Source organism: Buteo buteo, chromosome 2 (genome assembly GCF_964188355.1).
Source record: "Buteo buteo chromosome 2, bButBut1.hap1.1, whole genome shotgun sequence".
Classification (NCBI taxonomy): domain Eukaryota; kingdom Metazoa; phylum Chordata; class Aves; order Accipitriformes; family Accipitridae; genus Buteo; species Buteo buteo.
The window spans coordinates 26,631,816-26,657,659 of NC_134172.1; the positions used below are offsets into that span (position 1 = coordinate 26,631,816).

Consider the following 25,844-nt stretch of genomic DNA (forward strand, 5'->3'; position numbering starts at 1 on the left):
TTCTGATTGGAAACTATCTTTCAATTTCTGACATTGAGTTATTAAACTACAGGTAATATGGTAAAATTAATCAGGTAAAATGGATCAGAAAGTCAAGAAATTCTCTTTCTAACCAAAACTTATTACAGAGCTATCATAACAATTCTAGAGTTCTAATACAAGTGCCTCCAAGGCTAGACAAGCCTTGTATCTTTCCAGATATGCAAGAAATAACTTCCAAAATAACTATCTGGATTCTTTCTGCTAGTCCTTTTGCTCAGTGTGGTGACAACAGCAGTTGGGAATCCCATCCCCTTCCTTGTTATCACCATAAGGATAATCTCTTGATTACTGACTTGAATATATACAATATTCTCAGTGAAAAGTCCGTGTATTGGCAATCCACATGTACTCAGTGATGTCATACAAGAACCCCCTAAAATGAAAAGAGCATCATGGGTGGAAAAGGTACAACTTGCTTGTTGGACAAGTAGGGCTTAGACAGTCTGGTTGAAGAGATAGCAAGGAGAAGTGTTGGGAAGAAGAGCAGCGATTTCAGAACAGGTAGCCGCTGCTTTGAAGGCATTAGACAAGATGGAGGAGGTGTTGAAAGTCCATGATAATTTGACAGAGTGGAGAGAAAAATGTAAAGGGAAAGAATATAGCAGCAGATCATGGAATTGGTACAAGGAATTTTAGAAGTTGGTAAGGTTATAGTAGTTAAGTCTAGGAGTTTGTATGTCTTTATGTATAAGAACAAGAAGGTGATGGTGAAGAAACTAAAAAAAGCTAAAGCCAAGAAGCATTTGCCAAGGAATCCTGTATCGTGCCATGGGAAACCTGCCAAGCTACATAGTGTGTGACTCAAAGATATATTTAAATTATGGGTTTTTTTCTTTTCATATTACAAAATATGAATAGCTGGCAAATAATTTTGCCAGATTCTTAGTCACTTGTTATGAAGAAAATATTTTCATTTTTAGAATTAAAAACAAATAAGACCTAAATCTAGATTTATGAGATGACTAGAAGTAACATGATCTAGACTGTCCTGTAGAAACCTTTATTCAGAGGGATTCTTTCTGAGCTGATTCCTCACTCTTGTTCCCACCACTGTTTCTCTTTGACAGATCCCCTGGACAAGTCCGTACTGCAGGCATGAAAAGAGAAACTAAGGCAAGATAAAAGGAAAAAATATGTATCACTGTTTAAAGATGAAGGCCATTTGCTCTTCTGATAGGTAAAATGAATACGGTACAATATAAAACTTTACTCTGAAAACAGGCCACAGCTGACAACATTGCACGCTCTGGACAGTTACCCACTTCCAGTCACAAGTGACTTGCCTCAGCTGTTGTGCAATTCAGAGTTCTCATTTTAAATGTAACATTTTTTGTACTTCTCCCTCTCCTTTCCCTTTAATAATATCTTTGTGGGGGTGGGTGCCAGACACAGCATAGGAAGAAGTTACTTCATGTAGAGCTTATTATACTTGATCACAAATTGCTCAAAAATTTTAAGAAACTTCTCTTCTCCTACATCTAAGAAGAAAGATGACATAGATAAACTTTACGACTGAGAAAATACTCTTCAGCTAAAATCTGACAGAAAACAGATCAGCCATCCTGAGTTTCTCAATTTAATCTTAACAGCCCAATTTTTTAACTGAAAATCTATCATTCTTCAAGTAGGATAGTACCACAATCATGAATAACATCTCTAAGATAATTTGGGCTATATCAGTATTAAACTATTATTAGAATCAGGTCTAGTACATCAAAAGAATTGCAATAATTATTATTTTCTCTGCAGTTTCTCATGTCATCCGTTAGAGCAGATAAAGGAAAACATGTAGTTTCTGGAAAACTACTGTAAACTTCCAGTGCTGTAGTGTGTTGAATTTGTTCCCCATTGCTATTTAAAATGCAGTAAATGAATTCTAAAACTAAAGATAATGTTCTGACCCCTAAATGCACATACAGTCTATTTCCTAAGAAACATATGGGACTTCTGCCTGAACTGAGAAAGCAAGGTGCTTTCTGAGCTGTGTGTAGATAAAAGCCAACGGCAGAAAGACCCAACTAGTACAGCGAGCTTCCAGGACAGTTCATGTACAGGTCCAGAGCAACTAGAAATGTGGCTGGAAGCTGCAAGCCACTGGTGTGCACAAGGAGGTAAAAGGTAAAATAGAAAACAATATTAACAGTGAGAGAGAACACACTAAAAAAGATTAGCAATCACTTTGGGGGTTAAGTTTGCTCATCAGATGAATGTTTCCTGGTGTGGGTTTTCATCATGAAAAGTTTGCACTGCTTTGCTACAAATGATTATATTACAATTGTATTATGTGCTGGACTTTCTGAGGGTTTTTAACATAAAGGTTGGCAGCCTGGGAAGAGCCAGAGTTGTAAAGTGGACCAATCACAAGGTATTTGCAGATGGATATGCATGTTCCCTTTGCATGCATAACTGAAAGGGAAATGTTAGTAAAACGGAAACCAAACAGAGGCACTGTGTGTACAGCTTTTACGACCAAAGCAGGGCCAGCCTACTGTGTCGATTCAGCTGTTGATTAAAAATACAGCAAAAAGCAAGAGAAAGAGCATAAATGAGAGAAAATATAAGTATCTTCAAAGCTCCCTTAGGAACTGGCCAAGGGAAGATCTTTTTCTGGGTCCTTAACATTTGCTCGGCACCTTTCATGTAAGCATCGTATTTCAAGGTCCCAGGTGGCCTTGGACCAGAATGATGGGCCTCATCCCCCACCACTGACATAAAAGGGAGCTTTATCACAGACATCAACGACCCCAAGATCAAACCAAGTGAGATCTAGTTTCACAACTTCTTATAAGAAAAAAAGGTGCTTCAACAGAAGGATACACGTATATATATATATAAAACCCCCAAAGTAAGGTAAGTGCAGATATTATCTTTGACCAGAGTATGCTCTAACATGGGCAGTTCTCATCTGTTCCCAGGCAGAAGTGCTTCAGCATTCGTCATTTAACACTACTTTTTGAAATGGAAGAGCCTTGATAGGTTGAATGTCCTTCACTTACTCCCTCAGCACACACGTCACAGTTCTCTTATCTGTGGACATTTGCTTTTCCAGAAGATTTGTAGGTTTATTTCACCAGGGCTTTAAGAGTCGTTATCTTAGCTCAGGGAGCATGATATAACACTGGCATTTTGAAAACTGTTCCAACATATGAAGCAAGTTCTGGAAATACATAGACAACTGACCTTGGAAAAAGGGAAAGGAAAAAAAATGTATGGTCTCTGCTTGGAGTAGAAAAAGAAGCATTCCTCTTGTTTGTACTGACAGTTCTACCAGCAATATGATTTAACTATTTGTGTGTTAAACACCCACCTCATCATTGCACACAGTTAAATTACATCTATCTTGTCAGTCAGCAGTTTGAAGCTTTATTATGTAACTGAACTGCAGGCTTCTGCATTTTTATAGCATCCCGAAAGAACTACTGGTATGACAAATACAATATGGTCATGCTCTTCCCATGATCACTTATTTAGTTTTCTGTATTCTCTTCTCTCTCATGAATCTATTTTATATCCCCTTTCTAAACTTGCACTCTCTAAAACTGCCATGCTTCTTTGCTCTTCTTGTGCAACTCCGTTTTAGGGTTTGAAGGCAGTAATTGAACTATGGATAAGATAAAGGCTGTCCTATGTGGATGGACAGGAGCCAAGAGGGCTCCTTCCTCTCCAGTTCACTCACATAAGCAATGGTGCAAATCAGTGTGCAGGTTGCTGTGTGCAGGCAGTGTGTGTGCCTGTGCAGAGCTCAGGAAAATCCTCACCTCCAGGTGTTTGTGCCTGTGAACAAATTTGCCCATATTTTCCTTGTAGAGATCGAAATCCTCCTTCCAGAGCATGCCAGAGCTGTTTTTCACCACTCCTTTCATTTAACTCATAATTTAGTCCTCACTTAAAAATCTAGCAGACAGCACTCCAAAATGACATGTTTTAGTCAGAGTGTGAATGTGCTCCTTAATGCTGTAAAGAAGTGGATTTAAAACATCTATACCACAGCCAAAGACCTACCTTCAAGGTAAGCAATAGGAGTTTGAGTCTGTTCCTAGTCTTTATCAATTATGCAAAAGAAAGGAAAGCAATCTTCTACATGAAGTATCTACTCCTTTATCCTGTGTGAATTTTCACTGTGAAAATCTATTCAAATCACAATTTTCAGAGATACAGAATTAATTTTTTATAGTTTCACAACTTTTCTTGCAATGTCAAGATGACTCTGAGAAAGCTTATCAGTTGACATTTACCATATTTACCGCTATAAAAAATCCTTTTAAAATGGACTTTGCTCTGAGGGTCCCTCTAATGCTGGAACTAGTTTTAATCAAGGGGATATGTAATAGATTTTCAAGTCTGAGGCCCTCTAATTGAAATCCAATTCATGTTCCACAAAGTGAATATTTTCAATTAGATTGTTTTCCCAATAAAGCTTTAAACTAAAAGATTTTCTGCCATTAGGTTGATTTCTCTTGGAATAAACTCTTTTTAACCAAACGTGTAACAGTGTTGTCATTCTTGTATCAGCTGAAAGTCTATGCACATGTAATTATTGCCTGAAGGAAACTCTTACCTATCCCTGATTCTTCTATATCAACGGAGAAGCAAGTTAATGTAAAAGGAACACATATACTACACATAATGGTTCATTCAATCTGGCCAAAGATACATAGCAAATTACAATCCAAGTATGTGTTCCCAGGTTTTCTAGGGTTTTATTTCTTTCTCAATAATGCTAAGCAAGGAGCTTCACAGACTAAAGTATACCCTATAGATAAAAGAGCTTATACTCTAAATATGTAATATAAAATCATGAGAAAGGACAGTGTTACAAATGATGCTTTAGTTCCATCATTATGAGTTACGCGGAAGATGGTACATGTATTTGACTAATTTACAAGTCTAAGTTTTTTTTTTTTTTTTTTTTTTTTTTTTTTAATTCTACAGCTGGGAAGAGTAAGGCAGAAAAGCAAATATCCAACTATAAAAAGCATTGGAAAAAATTTGAAAGAAAAAATCTTTTCTGTCATCTGTGGTAGTACAGTGACAGAGTGATAATGAGGTAACAGAGGCTGCACATGGGCACTCTCTGAGCCTTCAGACAAGAGAGCTCCAATAGATGTCAAATTTCCACATTTGAAGGGAAACAGAATTCAAAATGTTCTACACAATCTAGAACATAAGATGCTCATCATGGAATAAAATCCAAGAAAAAGGGATTATTTGGATTTTTTTTTTTTTCCTCTGGGAAAACATTACAAGCTAAGAGAGAGAATCCTTGGATTTTCTCTCTAACTGGGCTTAGGCTGCTCCTATGTGGTACTGAGTACATGTTTTGATCTATGATCACTTTTGTTGCCCCCATATTAGGTGTTAATGGCACCTGTTGCACTAAGCCTTTCTAAATTTTCAGATAAACCTGAAACATAAGAAGAACTGCTGCCCCCCTGCAACTAATATGTCTCATCACCTTCAGCTGTAATAAAACACTCTTGGTCAGAAAAAAAAATCTCTGAAAGGGGATTACAACCCTTCAGACAAGAAAGGCAAGGAAAACATTTCAGTACTAAACAGTAAACTGTTATGTGAGCAGAGGTGAAATTTCAACTTCAAACTTCTTCTCCAGCTGCTGAGTCTGAGTGTCAAAAGACATGAAAGTGTATTAGAAGGATGGTGTGAAGAAAATACTTTAATTTTTAGCAGCTGTGCTGGCTTACAGTGAATTAATAAACACCTGCAGAAAAACTTGAGATAAGCATTTAAGGTAGAAGGTATGTATAGCAACCATGCAAGGAAAACTGATACAGTTTTCAAAGGACAGTTAAACTAAATACAACTTTGCTCTAAGCAATACTTTGTCCCATGGAATACACTCTGTTACTCAGGCTGGAGAAGCTGTAAGATTTACATTCACTGGCCCATGACAGTGCATAGTGATCTGAGTTCACCTATTGAGAGCTCTCCGGTTACTTATCCTGTTCAGCTATTAGTGATTTCACATGAAATCTTTTTTTCCCACTTGAATCTTTTTTGGGGCAACTTTTAGAATTATAGAATCATTTAGGCTTGGAAAAGATCTTCAAGATCATTGAGTCCAACCATCATCCATGCCCACTAAACCATGTTCTGGAGTACCTTGTCTACGTGCTTTTTGAATACCTCCAGGGATGGTGACTCAACCACTTCGCTGGGCAGCCTATTCCAATGTCTGACAACCCTCTCAGTAAAGAAAATTTTTTTATGCTGTTATCTCTGCTTTACCATTACTGAGCCATAGCTCTGCTTCTGTGTTGTCCGTGGCACAACTCTATTGGCTTTTGACATTATTTTAATGGAAATAACATACAACTCTGTCTTTACAGAATGAATGTTTCCTCAGTCTCTGAAATACTGAGCACCCGAAGCTCCTTGAGCCACCCCACATCTTGAACTTTTCAGTGCCCACATCACCAGGTTGTTCATCACCTTCATGTCCCAAGTTCCCCAAGATCCAGATGGAGTTGGCTGTCATTTCTGAAAAAAAATCTGATTTGCTCAGAATTAAAAAATACAGAATCCTCTTCTGGAGTAAGTGAATAATCGACTAAAAGCTTCCTTCCATGGAAAACCATTTTATGCCTTGCTTTTCATACAGTTGTGGCTGGAGTGTCTGCCAAAAATAGAGTCTTCCAAAAAGTCTGGGCCCTCTTTAAATTCTGCTCTCACTTTCCAGCAAAGTGCCCTCACCATCAAACTCTTAAAAGATCTAGAAAAGCAACACCTACTTCTCCTATTGCAATTACTTTCCAGAAAAGGAAAACTGATTCCAAGGCAGGAGAGAAGCAAGCAAGCCTGTTTCTGTGCCTCACAGGGTAGGACACTCAGCTAGGATACAGTTCTGACTTTGTACATACACTCTTTCATTGCTAATGGTCTGACTAGATCTAGTTGTAACTGAGTATCTTCATTCTTACAGCAGCAGAGTATGATTCATCACTGCCAAACAGACTTAATTTAACGGCTATGGATATGAACATTACTGAAAAATCTCTTGCTACATATACTTCTTTAGATGTTGAAGGCTTGCACTCTAATTATTTGGATTTTAAGAGCACTTAAAAATTATTCTGTTGTATAGAACAGTGTGTATACTGTACTGGCATAATAAAAAAACCTGTTTCATGGACATAATCTAATTAAAAATATCTGATAATTCACTATAGTTGGTCAAATTCTGGATGATATAGCTGACTGAGTCATTTATCTTCAGGTAACTGATTCAGACATGGTCAAAATCAATAGAAACTGAATCTTCATGCCAATTTACTCCGGCTCAGTAGAATAAATGAGTGGAAATGAAGTAATCCCTTGGATGAAATTCTTAATTGACAAATGTCTATATACCAAAAGCACTTATTACTGACAAACCTGGATACATTAGGAGAGAAGCTATGAATATGGAGAACATTTAAGTAAAAGAAGAAATACTGCATCAGAGATTGTCTTAGAGTTGCTTCTGGACGGTATGCATTCAGTGCATCTATAAAAGGAAAGCAGAGCACATTATGCATGAGTTTCTGGAAGAAGTCATATGGTTTGACCATGCATAGCCAGACTGCTGTTTCCTCAAAGACTGCAAAATGAAGCACGCTGCCAGCATAAGAGGGCAGCCAGGCATGTCACATGCTGACATCAAGAGCTCTTGACTTGTCAAATCCTGGCTCTGTCTCTAGCAGAGTCAGTGTACCATGGTGGCTGTGTCTCACACGGACTCATTTGTATAGGGCCAGCGTGTCGGCAGGTCAAGCAGTGAATGTGATGGCAGTGCCACAGGCGTTGTGCAAACAAAAATTAGAAGCAAGGCAACACGTGTATTCATATCACAAGGTGAACCATGGCTTCAAAGGAAGAAGGGGACAGGAACTCGTGTGAGCTGTAACCTGCCATGCCCCTTCTCTATTTTTTAGTACACAGCCAACAGCAGGACCCTGAGGACTGATGGCAAAGGCGGCTCCAGCTACATGAGGGTACCACGTGTGCGGCTCTGTGGCAGTCAGCATGCACATGCAGGACAGGCTGGGGCCCCCTCCCTTCCTCCCCAAATTCGGACTCTATCTAGGTCTTTGACATCTGCAACTGCAGCCAAAGCACAGACTCCCAGACCAGCTGGCAAATTCTCTGCAGTGGTCTGAACCCTGCAGTGTAGGTAAGCTTTTCCACAAAGGCAGGGGGGAGCTGCCTCTGGGCACTGCATTTCCCTTGGAGAAATGGTTTTCCAGAAATCTAAATATCAAACTTCCTTTTGCTTTCTCTCTGACATTTTGAGCTCTCCTCTCACAGCCAATTATATACTTGGTACAAAATAGTACAATGTTTCAGAATGCTGTTGTTTTGCTCTGCTGTCCTTAGCCTTTTTTAAACTCCTGCGGTTGTCTGTTCCTTTAGGTGCACTTTCCACTTCTCTCATGCAGATTCATCATTTTCTTTAGGTGTAAAGAACATGTAATAGCTTTGGTGAGCACATACATATGGAGAAGTGCTAGCGCGAAGCTGTTGAAAAGAAAACACAAATGTGGGACAGATTTGTCCTATATACTTCTGAACTATTACATACTGTTTTTACGACTGACCAATGGTAGCTAATTATTAGATTTCTTTTCTGGACAATCAAATACAGAAAACAGTAAATCTGCCCAGATCAAAATTTCTGACTAGACAATTTGGACACCCCCCCCCCCCACTTGGGAGCTCAGCAACATGCGCCACAGTTAAAATCTAGTCTTTCTCCCACCTCTCCAAGTGCACCAGTGTCCAGGAAAGGATCCTGTACACCCACTTGGAGTTTAAATACCTTTTTGTAGCCATTTTCTTACGAAAGAGAAAAGTAAATAAAAACAATGTTTGGTTCTATTACGAGTCAAACAAAAGTACACAGAGCTTCCCGCAGCCAAACTCTAGGCAAAAAGCAAAGCCTTTCTCAGCCAAGTTCCTGAAGAGGGAAGCTGTGTGAAAGAGCCAGGAGACCCTTTCAAAAGGAAAGTCTTTGGGCAGTGTACAGCTGGCTGTCCGTCTCTGGGCTGGAGAGGAAGGGGCACGGGTAACATTGCTCTGCTTCTCTCCTCTTCTCTGGCTGGTGGAGTGACCGCTGGAAGCCATCTGCAGCTGGGGATACCATCAAAGCAGCCCTGAGGCTTCTCTGGCTTATCCCAGGAATGAACTTGCCTTTGAGACGCTCCAGAAGACACAAAGGTGGTGCACCTTCACAACGACTGGCTGGCAGCTGTGCTGAGCACAGCTCAGCACAAGGGACCCAGGCATTTCTGCTGCCAGCTGCATTTCCAAATGTCCATTACAAATGCTACAATGTTAATATCAAGGACTTACAAATATCTGCATCATGACTGACATGTTGTGGTCTTTCTCCTAGCCACAAGGTCTTTTTTCCTCTGACCTCTGGCTAGGCTAATCCAGATCGTCACAGACTGGAATATCACCCCTGTAAGGAATGTATATTTTTTTAAGGATGACATGTTCAGGGGGATTTCAGATGAGTGCTGTGCCACCTGCATGTGAAGAAGCTACGGGAAGCTTTCCAGGAGGGGAGCTCTCTCATGAGCTCCTGCTGGGCTTGAGCTATGTGCAGCTGCCAGCTGCCAGCCCAGAGCCACCCGGCCCCAGTCCCTTGGCCACTGCCTGGCCTGACGTGACCCCATACCTGAACTTAATAGTCAAATTAAACTTGGTCAGCTAACACCGTTTCTGTGGGTCTTACCCCTGCCTCAAGGTTCCCTTCTGTTTTTTTGTCATGGGTAGTGACAGTTTTTGGTTTCTACGGTTTATCAACGGTTTCCCTTACCAACAGATCTATTCCTCTGACTGAAAGCCTGGCACAGCTGGAAGCTAGAAGGAAAACCACAAGTGAATGGCCTGGCACTCACTCACCACTCATCTCCAACCACAGACCAATACAGTTACTGGATTTGACTAACGGCTATCAATCAGCCCAACTGTAGACACTTAAAAGATATCAGCTAGAAAAGGCTTGAGGGAAAATGTGAGCCAAAACCCAAGGTATTTTACTTTTAATGGGGTGATGCTGTCTTGGAAACTCACATCCATTTTGTACTCGGTAATTAGTGGTATAATTCTGACTGCTTGCCCTTCTCTCTATTAATCTGCATTTGTCCTCTGCGCAAAGCCAATGAGAGTTCTGCCTCGGAGGTCAGATTAAATGGAAAACAATCCTGCTTATCCGAAAACTGGAATAACATGAACAAGTGCAGTCTTCTGCCTGCCTTTGTTAGTTAAGTTTGAAGCAAAATGTCATTGTTGTTCCATCAGATCACTAAGGTCACTAAGCTAAATTGTGGCTTGGGTCCATTCAACTTAAAAAATACTTGAAAAAAATCTTTGTAATAGGCTGTCCACTTATCTGGGGAGGAAGAAAAAATCCTATTTTATTAGGTCTGGTTTGGAAAAACCATCAGCCTCCCACACACCCATATGCACATGAATGGCAAAAGAATAAAGGAGGAAAAGTGCAAAGCACAGAATTTTGAATGCTGACAAGATCTTTCCAAGCAACAAACCTTCTCCCAGTACAGTTGGTCTGGACTGTGGTGAACTTTTATGGCACTTACAACTTAAATCATTCTTGTAACAAAACAAGATAATTTCCAAAAATGGCAAAAACAAACTCAGGCCAGAACTGTACAGTACCTTGGTTCAAAGGTTGCAAATCAAGCTGTGTAGCTTTTACAGTTCTAAGCTGCAATATCCACCTTTGCTTGTTAAAACAAAGACAAAACAGAAAAGGAAAAAAAAGTTGTTGTTTTAATTTTCCTGTTACCACAATATAACTGTGAGCAGAGACAAATGAATGATTACACTTTCAAGCTCTTGGTCCACTACATATGTTGGTTTAAGGTTCACTGGAAAACACCAGATAATATGATTGCAAAGTCTGTGTTTAAAATTGCTGCATGATAAAGAGAACAGTTCTCTCTTTAACCACATTTAAGATGTCTGCCAGTTTATACAGAAAACCCAACTTATAAGCAGCATTCATGGCTGTTGCTTTTTGCTTAGATGTCTGTACTGTCTTGGTTTTATTACACCTTCCCTCCCAATATCCACTTATATATCCTTTTTTTTTTTTTTCCCTTTCACAGATTCCTCTCCTGCTCCCTCTATTCCTCTCTTCTTTCCAACATAAAGAAGATTTGAAAATATATTACAGCTCTCTTTTCTCTCTGCTTTTGAAAGGCATTTCAGAAATGTGTTGAAAATAAGAGAACAGAGCACGAAAAGGGAAGGTTAAGCTAACAGCTGAAAAAAGGTAGAAACTTTACTGTATGGAGAAATACAGGATCTAGTAGGCAAAGTAAAATATTCTTACTGCTGCATAGCTACAGTGCCCTCTTAAAACAGTGAGGACTGAATGATCAGGTATGCTGAAGCACAGGAAAATAACTGACAAAGAATTAAAATGCATCTGAAATGAGATAAAGCTGTGTCATAGAAGTATGCCTCACAATTCCTTACATGGCAGTATTCATATTTTAGAGTCTCTTTATTATCATTAGAGTCTCTTTTCAGACTCTGCTCACAGTACTATTGTATGTGCAGAACGGTAAAACCAAACTGAAGTCTTCACTACTATCAGTCAGAGTTGCCTTTCTTTCTCTTGTGTTCAGCATGACCAGGATACCATCTGCAATATCCATACAGGTAGCAAGAAGTTAAAAACCCAGGTTGGTCACAATTCACAACAGTGTCCAAAACAACTCTTAATAAAGACCATTTTAAAAAGGCAAGGAATATAATCCTTCCCTACAGAAACCCTGGTGATTTTTCCATGATTTCCTACCCTACATAAATCATGCTAAGTTTATCCACTGATTTCAGTTTGAGACAGAGTTTCTTTTATGGCATGTTGTATGAATATGTGGTCTCTCTCTTCTGGTCCTGTCCAAACAAAAGTATCTTCAGTCACATCTTTGCCTGCACTGATGCACTTGGGCTATGGCAAGAATATGTACTGTACTTAGAAAAACAAGCTCCATATTAAGTTGCATAGTATTTTGCTGCTAATGTTCCAGTATATGATACTTTACTGTTGATTACAGGCTTTCAACGAATGTTTCTGCTCCCTCAGTGCTTTGGATAATTTAATAATATTAATGGAAAACGTTTTTAAGTGATGACATACCGTTAACTTAATTTGAAGTGAGGGTCACTTAGTACATATAAATCCTCCTGCCAGGTATGCATTTGCAAAGTTACAGATTCATTTTCTGTTCCTCAGGACCATTCAACAGCAAAGTAACTCATCACAAGGAGTGACTGACCCAGGATATGTCTGGAGTAAAGGACACAGTACTTCAAATTTCCAAGCAATTCTCTGCAACAGCAGAATTTCTGTGAATCGCTTTCCCCAAAGCCCACTGTCCTCTCTACTTCATTCTCCAGATGAAGAACATGCTTAAGCAGTTGAGAACCTGTGGTTCTGCTGTTAAACATACATTGCCAGATGTATACCTAATTTTTTCAAAGTGCAACCTTAAAAGACTACACCTGTGAGAGAGTAGCACCTATAGGAACAGCTAATTCAGACCAAATGGGTGCATGATGAAACTGATGCTAGTTAGAAGAACAGACTCAGTGATGAACTGGACTGGAGGTCTCTTCCACCATAAAAGCTGCCTGTCTCATTCAAAGCACCACAGAACCTGTTATGTGTTATCCAGGGTTTGTTATGAGTTATCACTTTGCTGCCTACTGGTAATAAATGGGAGTGTGTAACTCCTTCTCTGCGTTAAGGACATGCTCACATAGCTCACATACTCATGGACTGTTTTCCTTTGAAGCTACCTTTTTATTTGTGTGTTTGTGATATTTTAGCAGACAGATAACAACAATCATACTAGCAGAGCGGCTTAAATTCTTACAAATTTAGCTTGAACACCCTCTTTTGCTTGGGCTACATAGTCTCATAAAGACCAGAAGAGAGACACTGTGAATTCCAGCCTCAGCTCTTCAAGTGACAGTTCTTCATATCTCCCATATACACTGCGACCCTTATTTTGAATGAAAGTCTCACAGTCCTGGGAGTTACCTGTCAAGGTTTATTTCACAGATAAGACAACTGAAAGCTTGTTCAGGATCACTGAAAGAAGTGCAAGGAATGGAAGCTGGGACAACGCTATGCAATATACTCTCCTCCTTGCCAGTTTGCAACACTGTCTTTTACAGAGATCACTCCAACTAAGTTCTGTACTATGCACATTAACAGAGATAGCTCTGCTACTCTTTGTGCCACTCTGTCACACTGAATTCCAGAGGTTACAATCCCCTCTGAAGTCAGGGTTAATTTCAGCAATGATTTCAGTGAAGCCAACACTTTACTACAGGATCCAGCTAAAAAGAGTTATTCTTTTCACTCAGTGATAGAAGTGCCATCTTCAGGTTTTGGAGACAGCTTAAAAACAGTTGTTCCTGTTATACTTGGCTATTTTCTTCTGCAACCACTTGACCATATTTATCCCACAAGGCATTAATTGAAATTTAAGCTGCAGAGCAGACTGCTCTTCCCTTGCTCACAAGTAGAAGTGGAATCCAGAGGCAGGTGGGTGCCTCGTCTCCTTCCACAGACTTATCCTACCACCTGGTTCTTTAGTCAACACAGAAAAAGTACATGCAATGGATCTGATGGTTGCATTTCAAACTCTACTAATAACCTATGGCTTGTTTGGAAAGGGGAATAAAGATTTACTATAATTTAGTGTGTAAGATGCTTTACAATTACTCTATACTGTAAGACATTGTATCTAAGAATGAATATGTGTATATTGCTAGTCTTTTTAAATCTGTTAAATGTTTTATGATTAAAGGCAGCCTGTAGGTCCCAAACCCAGTGCTCACATCAAAGCCTGATCACCAGACAAGGCTCTAAGCTTTGATTTTATCACATCTGTATACATTACCTAGAGCAAAAAAGTCTTGGGCTCATGGCTTTTCTACACACAATGATGTAACTCCCCTAATAGGACAAATTTATACCATTGGAAGATAACTTATATGCCTATAGCTTGCTTCCCTCTGCCCATTGTTTGTGCCCACCAGGGAACTCGTCCCATCATAGGTATTTTAGTAGAGTCCCATGTCTCTGCTGCTGCTACAATTTTCAAGCATGGTTGGTAATGCAATAACTGTATCACATCTATTAGGACCTGTCAGAGGAAGCTGAAAAATGAGACAACTGTTAAAACCATGATTTAATATTTAAAAATGAATAAATAATAACCTCATGCTATTTGTGCCAATCTTGTGGCTTATGCAATTCTGGGACTGATGATCTTGGCAACAGCAGGCTGATTAAAACACCACGGAGCTGGTGCATGAACAGTCTCAGTAAGAAGCCCATGTGCATGGAATTAATTTTCCTCTTGGCTGGATGAAGCTTGGGGCACTGAGATAATACTGTTCTACTTTTGGTTTGGGGAGGTGGAAATGGTTTTTGGGAGAGGACCATCTTTCAAGTTTTGGGGTTGAATTGGTACCTGTAATGTTTGTGAAGATTGCACATGCAGCCACAACACTGGCCACTCTCAAATGTATGACTTCCTCAGCTGTACTGGGCTGTAAAGATAAGGTAGGCTACAAAAACTGATGGTCTCTTCTGATGATTTTTAGCTCTATATTTACTACAAAGGAAGACAAGCTCAGTTGCTTCTGCAGTATTATAGTTAAACTTGCCTAGCTGGAATTATTATATAGATATCTGACTCAGTCTCACATACACACCTACTAACACCTTAGTCAATGAAGGATTGCAATCATACAGGATTGTGGTTTAGAAGACTGGGCATATATAGATGCACTAAGAACTACGCATTGAAACATTTTGACATTTTTTTCTCAAGACTGCCTACTCAGAAGAGAGTCCAAGACTGGTGACCCCTGCTTTCTTTTATAGATCATTTCACCCAGATTCAGATTCCAGTCTTCTGCCCCTCTCACAAACATTCACCTTGATTAAGTATTACAAGCAAGAAGAGAGACAGTCCCTTCTTCCCTAAAACACTGGTCATGGCTTCCTGCTTTGGAGCTGCCAGCAGTCCTTGGGCCAGCTGGAAGAGTTTCATGTATCCAGACAGAAGTGGATGCTACTCCCATGTTTGCCTTTCTCTATAATGAGTTGTTCACTACGTAGGAGGTACAAGGCCCCTTCCTTCTGGCCAGGAAAATGCTCAGCCTCAAGAGTGAAACCTTTTTGCAAGTAATCCTTATTTTTACCTAAATATATATAAAAAAAATTCTCATCTTCTTGCTGTATCAAAGGATGCCCCCATGCTATTGGACCCCCATCAATCCTGCCAGTTTTATCTCTGAAGGATTTTGTCATATGGTAACAAGCCATAGCATACTTTACAATTTTCCTTACTGGTTATTATTATCAATGCACCATAGCTTTTAAATCACAAAGAAAACAGTCACTGTGACAAATATGTTTACACTTAAGTTATATAAGGACAGTCCATCGAAACGTGTTTAGAAGTCACTGCAACCTACTTAATTAGACAGGAAATTTAAAAACTGAAACTACCACATAAGGAAATTTTCAAGTAATGCTTTATTTGGGGGTGCTCTCATCAGCAGTGCACATGGACAGAAAAAGATGCACAAAGCAGAATAGTTTCTGCATACATAACACATATACCTGACTACTGAGCAATTTATTGCTGATCTGTGAGTGGAGCAGCATCCTTGGGAATCTGTGTGAGGGTTTTCAGGATACAACCTTTGTGCATTCACGTACGCAGAAGCCTACAAATCTGCACCATAATTAAAATGTCCATGTTTTAAATATAGCTATGACTTTATACAAACCTCAGATTGCAGGAGGACCAGAGTCCTCAGCTGAGAAGTGTCATTTGTTTAGCTGAATCAGCCAAGATGAGAGAGATGTTCAAATTTACTCTAGGTGTATCTAGACAGAGATATATTTATTTTATTTTTTGTGCCTATGATTCCTTTATACACTTTTGTGTATTTCAAAACTATTTCTTAAACAAATACTTTGTTTGCATTTGTCTTAAACTGTTTTGGATTAAGGGTGATATAAATTAAATGAATTGCCTTCCATTTAGACATAGCAAGCTGTAACATAGGGACTGGACCATTCATACAGAGCTCACCTCTCTCCTATAGTTGTCCAAACCTACAGCAACCTGACTGTGTTTGTAACAGCCTACAAAGCTATATTCTAGCAAACTCAAAATGTCAAATGTCTTCTTGGCATAAACAGCATTCTGATATGTTTTGTGATTCTGTGTAGTGTTTTATCTTTAAGCCCGTTCCAGTGAAGTCTCCATGATGTAAAAAAGCTCAGAGGAGTCTCAATACATTTCTTAAAACTGATAGAGCTTTAAAATCTTTCAAAGAGAAAGCAAAAAAGAGTGGGGAAAGAAGGCAAAAAGTTTGTACCCAGTAAGACACTAAAAAGAAAAGGTTGTCTTAATGTCAAACCAACATCTACTTCTAAGCTTTAGCCGCATTCTTGTACTCTTATCCTATCAGCACCAGTGGAAATGCAGATTGGTGATTACCCAAGGGCACTACCATTTTCCAGCAGAAATAGCTGTTGCATTTATTCAATCTTTTGGAAATAATCCATGGAGTTTGCAAAATTTTACAGTTTATTGCTATCAAGGTCACAGTAACATGGATTTTCTTTTGCAATCCATCAGGAGAATCAGAAAGACAACATATATCATACAGAGAGTATTGCAACATTAACCCAACACAACAGTCCATGGAGATAGCATTCAGTACTGTTCATTGTAGCTTTATGGCAATGAGCCTTGAGATTAGTCTTCTGAATCATGCTTGTATACTGAAGTATGCGAAAGTCATATTGTTTCCAATGCAACAACATAGTACATACAGACTTGGCAGATTCCTGACCTCTACAGTTTTTGACAGTTTCCCAAATTTAGGACTGAGAATGTCAGACTGACCCTGCATTTGGCAAGAATAATAGGAGTCCTGGTTTTATCAAACTCTGCTTCAAGTCAGATCTCATTTTCATTAAAAAAAAAGTAAATATATCTCTGATTTTGTAATATTAACATAATATTTGTATTTGTAAACAAGTAGAAAATTAAACTGTCCCTAAATCAATGTACTGTGTTGGATTTGGAGAGTCAGTGAGGCTCATATATCATAAAAGGTAAAATAAAATTAAATTGGTGGTGCTTGCATATGGCAATATTTCTTATCTGTCAGAAGACTGCAAATTAAATGACAAAAAAATGAGAGTTTCAAGCATGTAACAAAGTTCTGTGTTCAGTTGTTTGTCCTCTATCACTCTTATTGCAGATGAAGTTGTTGACTCTGCTATTTAAATGAGAAAAAATATCAATGGCTTAATGCTATTGTGAACCTGGCAGTAAATGGGATAAGACAAAATCTTCAAAACTTTGCCATGGAGGGTTTAATTGATACTCCTAAAATCCACATTCTTTTTTTTTTCTCATTTTCTGACCTCATTTCTGAGTCAGAGACAGAGAGGGTGGAGTATAATAATTCTACCCAGGCCGTTTGACCAGGCAAGAAGCCCAAGAAAAATGATTTTTCCATATACTAACATTAATAAGTAGTAGAATCCCAAAGTTATTTTGCAAGACTTCAACTAGTATTTTGAACTTCACATTGCATAAATTAAATAGTTGTTTCTCAAGGCCCTTGCAGCATGGCTTCTTCTTGTAAATTATACTGATTTTGCTTTTTAGGCTGCCCAGTGTGTCATTTTCTTTCATGTTTTCTTTATGTATATTCTTTGATTTCACAGTGGATGTTACAAAATGCTATACAGTTTCTACATGGAGATCACCCAGGTGATGACAATATTCACTTTTTTGCAGTAAGCTCAACCAAAATGCATGTGATTGGGTTAATATTGAGACAGTTTTACCTTGTTAAGGTTCTTGGGGCTTTGTTCCTCTCCACACCCTATATGGTACAACCTCCATATTAGTGTCCTTCCATGGGGAAAGATCAGTACACAAGTGTTCCTCTCGCATTCACAACTCATCTGCATCCAGCTGTAATATTTTGTAACAAGATAGTTCTGATAGCCAATTTAAACGAACCAGCCAAAAAAAAGAGTCTTTTACCTTTTTTTTGGACTACATTTAACATCTCTGTTACCCTACACTCAGGCTAAATAGTTTATTCTTAAAAAAAATCCTACCTCTGTTTCCTACCTCTAGAAATCAACTTTACAGTGACTTCTGAGATCTCAAATGTGCCAAGAGGGGACTACAAGCTAACACCTGATGCTCCAATGCATGAACTCCAGAGCAAGAAGACTCTGCTGATCACCATGCCCTGCCTTCCTCAGGGTAAATCCTTTCCAGAATCCAGCTTTACTCAAATGGATCAACAGCCTCTCTAGCCCACTTCTATCTGCATTTGGATTCAGGTGTAACAGGAATACAACAATGCTCATACAGGCTTTACCAATGCTCATACAGGCTTTACCAAGAGCTGAGGCAGACTCCCATCAGAAAAAGAAAGACTCCAAGACGGCAACAAGTATGAATTCACAATGGGTATTTACATTTTGCACTGCAAATAGAACATCCTATCAGGCCTTTCCAATATAAACATGATCCGGTGTATTGTACCAGACATTACTGCACATTTTTTCAAATTTCGGATGAAAAACATGAAGAAAATAAAACTGTATTTCTTACTTTCGGCGGAACATTTCTGCAAATATGCAGCCAACACTCCAAAGATCAACTGGTGTTGCATAGCTGGACTGAAGCAAAACTTCAGGAGCTCTATACCACAAAGTAACAACCTGTAAAACAAAAAGGAACATAAGAGACAGCTCAGCTACAGAATGACAACTTTGTAAGTGTTGTTTATACAGCTCCCATTTAGTTTAATCCAAATTGTAAAATCTCACAGGTTAGGGCAAACTGATTTGGCCAGTGCGTAGAAAAGGGTCCTGTATGGGAAATCTCAGTATGGATAGCTGCAGTGATGATGAGTCGAGAAATGAGACCACTTCTTGTCAAGAACAGTGCAGTTCAGGGTACAACAAAAATACAGTATCGGAGTGCAGCATTGGTGTAAACCAACAGTATCACAGCACACTACCAGAACAACTCTTTGAAGCTTTTGCAATTTACAGACCCCAAACACTTTCCAGTGGAGATTTGGACTCTCCATAGGGCAAACGTTAGTCTATTGAACAAGGCCTCCTTTTCTTGAACAACTTTTGTAGACCCTTAGATGTAGTCACCAGAGCCAAACTGGAAGCAAATAAGCTAGGGAATACTGTGGGTTTACCCATAGAACAAATTAGAACCTGCAACCCATGTCTGTCCTAAGCCCTTCATAGTTTATGTATTATTTTTTGTAAAAGAAAAGGTGTATGGACCTTGTAAAAGCTCAAGTGTATGGACCAAGCTGGGTAAACATGTATGACCTGTCTCAAAAGGTCTCTCTGAAGAAATTGAAGAAAATACACAATTTTTTTTTTAATCAGTTGGATACAGATTAAGTCAAACCCTCCTCAAAGCTGTCCCTTACCAAAGGCATTCAGTGCTGTCCACTGTAGTTTCCTCACACACAGAGGTACGTTAAACTGTCAGTTTTCAACTGAGCAACACAGCACAGGGATCCTTGGCAGATTCCTGACCTTTATAGTTGTGTGACTGTCTCTGCCCACGTGCTGCTGGTAGACCAGCACTAACTTCTCTCACAATTTATTTTCAAATGATACACTCTTTCCCAGGGACATATGCCACATAAAGCATCTGCTTTTAGGTTGTTCTTGTCCTGGTGGTCGTGTCACAACATGTTGTAGAGACCCAGTGGGAATTTTACTGGCACTGCTCCATTGATGTACTTTGATGAGTCCTCCACATTGGACCCACAACAGAGATGGGACAGTTTATATTTATCCTTTTGTTTCCCACAAGTAGACCAAATACAGATGAGGCTGACTGTATCTTCAGTATATTTACAGAAGAACACAAGGAGCTTCTTCAGAGTCCTGCGTGAGCTATTATGTTGCTAGAATATAATCTCAGAGACACAGGAGTACCCTGCTCCTGAATACAGTTATAATCCAGCCATAACAACACATGATCATCAGCTAAATACCAGCATTTTCTTAGTGTGTGCTATAATTTAAACATCTGACTGTTAATCTGGGGGCAGGAAGGGTCTCAACAATTATTGGTTTGTTTCTCCAGCAAACACAAAGGTGGGAGATGCAGCATTCAGGAGGAGCATGAAACAAAGCAAAAACACTGAAAAGAAACAAGTGCAAGGATAAGAATAAAAATAACTTTAAAAATTATATTAACTAGGATAGTGAGTTCTGAATTTCAAGACCAGTACAAAGCAATGTGTAAGAAGAGTGGTTTTTTTTAATGATAACAATATAATTGTCTTCTAAGCAAAAATAACAATGGAAGTAATCAGCTGAATTTGCTGGTCAAAGCCAGCTGAAACAAAAGCAAATACAACATTAATTACAATCATTACATGCCCTGACAGCCTTTGGAACTACTGAATGGCTATTGAAGGGAGGTTCACGGATATTTGCACAAGTGGTCATATTTGCTAACAGTCCTCTTAAACACTTTGATCTTTATTCATAAAATTTGTCTTTGAAACAGTTCAATAACACAGTGCAAAGTACTGCACTGGCAAGCTAGAATTCCAGATACCTGTCCACAGAAACAGGTTCCTGTGTGGAAGTTGGGCATTATTTAATTCCATTTGTCTTGTTCCTGATTTAGTACCATACCAGTGATGCTTTTCCAAAATATTTCCCTCTATGAAAACCAGAGGAGTTTATTCAGAGATTCACTCTAGGGAAATAAGACAAATGTAACTGAAGGTCAGGGATTTTTACTGGAGCTGCCCTATTTGAGTCAGAGAGAATTCCTCCTAAAACACATACATATTTTTCCTGATGCAGATATACCTCTCAAACTGAACTGAACTTTTATTCTCCCAGTACATCTGTGGGAAAGCTTATTGAAGAAACTGTGCTTTGAGAAATTAGATATAACAATTTCAACCCATTATTGTTTGTCAGTGGCTGGGTGCAGTGTCAGGAGCAAGAGCTGTGTGATCTCTGATCTGCGGGAATACCACCAAACCTCACGATTCCTGGTTTGAGATCCACGCTGCTCTTCTCACACAGAGTGAAAGGGTACTTTATTTTTCCCAATCCCACCAGCCCTGCCACATTAGGGTTCTGCACTCTCATAGGCAAAGGATTGGGGGATGCATGGTTGCAAGACAGTTTGAATAATTCTGACAAAGTATGCCCCAAACTGAAGTCCCTTTTCCAGGGAAATGCGGCACAGGGCAGCTGCTCCTTTCCTGAGAGAAGTGTCACAGTTCATAGTTGGTCCCTGGGTGCTTGCTCAGGGGGAACAGTGCTGTTTTCAGAAGGCTGCGGAAGCGTACAGCATGTTAGCTGCTTCTCCCACGTGACCACTTACTGGCACAGTTCCCCAAGCATTTGCACCCTGCTACGCTCCATGCATGCATACACAGGGGACTGGGAGATTTTACTCTGAGTAACTTGGAAACTTAGCCCTTAAAAAAAAAAATTATTTCCAAAGTCTTAGAGTTAAATTCCAGCAAATGCCTGATTGCTTTATAGTCAGAGAGGAAGTAATCTGTGTTGAGCTGTTTTGATATACTCTGTCATTACTGTGTAATTGTAGAAGTGACCAAGTAACATTTATGGTTTATAATATGCAAGTCTGTGTTTCAAAATGTGAACCTGAAAGGGATCAAAATGTACTAAATGTCAGTTTGCACACAAGTAATGCCACAGATGACTCCTCTAGTGGTCAGGGTCTTCTCCTGAAAAGCACAGGATGATGCAGATGATGCAGTGGTTTTGACACAGAGTTTCACACTCTCTTTCTCTTACCATAGAAACCAAGAAAATATTTGTGGACATTCCATTAACATTTGCAGATAAGTAGAAATGAAAATTATTCTGAACACAGGATATGGTGAGGCTGAACAACTAGATCATCACTTCCTCTTTAGCACAGCTCTGACTTAGAATGAAAAAAATGCTTTGCTTAGGTAAGCCATCCCACCAGTGAAACAGGCTCTCCCTGAGAGATAGAGCAGTTGATAAAGAGTTGCTTGATAAAGTCCCATTTTTAGGATGAAAAAAGCAAGCACATCCATCGGTACACTTCACTTAAATTCTGCCTCTCCTGAAAATCTGATGCACACGTAATGTGGCACATGGCGATTGCTCTGTAGGAAAAGGGGTTCATGCTCACATGCTGACAGAGATCCTAAATCCAGCACAAGACTCCTAAATGCTTTGGAGATTGTAGGCTTTAGTGACCATGTTGCATTTTAGTCCTCTCATCTAAAAAACTTTCCTCCTTTGCCTCCTCCTCACTTCTCCTCACCCTGCCTGGTCTCTTTAGCGCCTCTCTTACACCAGCCAGGTTCCCCCGAGCTGTCCCCCGATATCCTGCCTCCTCTCCCCTGCCTCTGCCTTTCTGCCACTTGCCAGTGGCCCCTGTGAGAGCATCACTGAACATACCTTACCCACTGCTGCTCATGTGCAAACGCCCGGCTGGACACAGCCTGCTGCCCCACCATGTCCCATGTGCTCTGACTTCCCACATGTTCCCCATCTGCTCCCTTGCACCCTCAAACTCCCCCAAATTTCACACCCTGTCCCTTCTTCTTCCAACAGCCTCCAAATGCTCCTGGGCCACATTAGGTCCTTTTCCCCCTTTAGCTTCTCAGCCCACTCTGCCTGCACTGAGGATACCCTATGACATTTTTGTTTCATAGATTAAGCCGCATACAAAAAGATTGAGAATAAATCATACACTGGAAGGAGTATGTACTTAAAGGAGTAACTATGCTCCTCTTCCAGTGCACATTTTATGTTTCCACTACCCAGATAAGATGGGATGATATCAGATAAAAATGATACCAGTAGCTGCAGATCACTGTTTCTAACAATTTAAATGCCAATAGATTTAGGCAGCACTTTAGGATGAAATGTGTATCTGAGAGGCATTAGAAAGGAGAAGAACATCTGCAAAAGTCTACCAAGGCTGTGTCTGACCCCCTAAAGAAGGAAATGTGCTCAGTGAGAAACAAGGGGAGATCTGCATTTAGAGTCATAAGAAGAAAGAGAACTTTATTTTGAAATAAAGCTTTCTGCCTTATTATACCTCACAGATGTTGCTATCTGGGACCATCTAGCCCCAGGAGTTTCAATCCTGCACTTCATGGTACGTGTTTATGATGAAAAATCAAATTGGTGGTAAGTATCTGCTCACTAGCAATGCAAACAGAAGATCTAGGCATTCTGTCAGTCTCATTTAATTTCCATCTTTCCCTTTCCAAATATAGTTGCTGTCTGAATAGCATACCGTTCAAAAAAGACAAAGACAAACAGAGGTTTAAGGATGGGGTTGAGTAACATAGACACAAAAGACTACATTTCGGTTTGCCACAGACTTTAAGTACAGACCAATGCCCAGTTGCACAGCTACAGGAACAAAGCAGGGATCAGACTGTAACACAGCAGCTATGTCTGTGCTAGGAAATTAAATGGGACAGGAAATGTTCCTTTGGCACCAAGACCAACAGGCACAGAGTGGCCTATGTCCATATTACTAAATTCTCAGCCTCCCAAAAAAGGTGACCGCATGCAAACTGCTTATTGGGAATAGTCTTTGGTCCATGCTTAACTGTGCCTAGGAACCGGCTGGGGAAAGGCTGGTTGGCATAACTCAAAACCATGCCAGGAACTATTCTAATAATTTAACAGTATAGACAATTGAGCTCCAGTACCCACGAATGTTTCCTGGCACTCTTTAATCTACTAGTCAGTGAGTCATGCTGTGGCCCTTGGTCTTCCTTTCACTCCACAGACGAGGCATTTTGCTATGCTTCCCTCATCTCCACTGATTCAGAGGGGGCTCCAGGAGGGCAATGGGGTGGGGGAGGCATGGCCCACTCCTCATCTCACCCAGCAACTGATCTTATTTTATTGTGTGTTGTACAGCTCAGATGAACACATGCTGCAACTGCTTACTATCTATGAGGAGAATCTAACTGACTGGCCCACATGTAGACATCTTCCTTTTAGACATCTAAAGCCGGATGAAATTAATTTTACTCTAATTAGTTCTGAGGGGACTTTGAAGAGGCCTATAAAATCTTTTAAAATATTAGCTTTCATAGAAATCATTCCACAAAAGCAATTAGCAGGATGCTTAAATTCATACAAAGTATGCTTGAATCCAAATAAAATTCTTCTTCCAAATCTTTTGCTTTTGTAATTGTGGTTTCTACTGTAGTCTTTTTGGTGCTGATTTTGTTAATTATATTTGCTGTTAGACACTGGATCATTTCATTGCTTAAAGCATTTCAAACTCATGAAAGATTATTTGTGATTTTTTTTTTTTAAAGTTCCTTAACATGGTTCTTAAACTCAGCTATTTTGTCCAGTTGTCCCTAGCAGGGCTTTCATATTATCTTATATTATCTTTCAGGCATCTTTCTGACTCTTTTTCATTTATTGTTGTCCTTTCTTTTTGAGTAAAAATGAGGGAATATAGCTATAGAATATATGGTCCAGTATGTAGAATATTGCTCTTTAATGTCACTTCATGGTCTCCCAACTTCACAAAAAATCTATTGCTTCAAACTGTTCAGGAGGATTCAAAGTGTAATCTTTCCAACTTCACTATGCAGCTGCTACTGCATGGTTTCTTCTTCAGGTCTGGGACTCTAAAAGGACTTGCAGAATTTTCTTCAAGCTTTGTAGAAAATTTCTTCTCAGCTGTATGACTAAGCCTGACACATTCACCACAGACTAGTTGGAGAGGACAGAATTACAGACGGCTAAAAATCTGGGCTTGCATATTGATTAGAAGACTGGCTTCAATCTCCACTGCAGGGAGACTCTCCCTAATACACCTCCCTCTTGCTTGCTAGAAACACCACACTGAATCTCCACAGAGTCTGAAAAGAAGAAATGTAATTTCTTAAATGAATACGCTTAAAAATGGCTCACTGGTCTGACAGTGTAACATTACTTAAAATGAAGTCAAAGTAATATTAAAAATTGCTTAGGAAAAGAAAGAATTTGCCTAATAATGTTTCACTGCCTGCAGTTTGGAATAGTGACTGACAACCAGGATTGAGCAGGGTAGAAGTGGCAATTCAGAGGGTAGGTGACACTAAGTTATGAGGTGATGGCATTTCTGCAGGATCATGGGCTCTGACACTTGTCCTGCATGCTGCTCTGAGCATCCCTGAGCAGCCCAAGGTGGCCCTGCTCTGCACTGCGCGGGCAGACTTTCATCCATCTCCAGCCCCCTTGTGCACTGAATCACCCCTAGCTGCTCCATTCCAGCAGTGTGGACATTCCTGACCTCCCTTTCCACTTCCATGCCCTGCAGGGACACCCCAAAGACCTGCAGGAGCAGAGCACACCTATGCCATATAGGAAAACTTTGTGTGTGTGTGAGTCCCAGGAGACAAGGGAAGGGGTAGTCTGAGGTACGCTGGAGGGGGGAGCAAGGAGAGAAGAGATGAGGAAGGGGAGAGGGATGATACCTCATTGCGCCCTGCAGCACCTTGCACAGCAACATCCAGTACAGGCAGAGAGCCCTTCCAAAACCCGCTTGTCCAGAAAGTGTAATAAGGCCAAGATAGGTGATGGTAGCATAGGCTTTTTAGCCTTTGTACAATGACTTGAACATATTTTTCATGCCTGGTTTGGAGGAGGA

General features: G+C 39.8%; 1 protein-coding gene across 4 annotated transcripts in view; it reads right to left on the reverse strand.

The window, feature by feature from the left end:
- CDK6 (cyclin dependent kinase 6) overlaps window positions 1–25,844 on the reverse strand; it is a 219,728-nt gene that overhangs the window by 24,659 nt on the left and 169,225 nt on the right. For all 4 annotated transcript variants that reach the window (XM_075049354.1, XM_075049339.1, XM_075049327.1 and 1 more), the window contains one exon: window positions 18,768–18,877. In XM_075049354.1, the coding sequence (XP_074905455.1) occupies window positions 18,768–18,877 (110 nt within the window). The remainder of the gene's footprint in view (window positions 1–18,767; window positions 18,878–25,844) is intronic.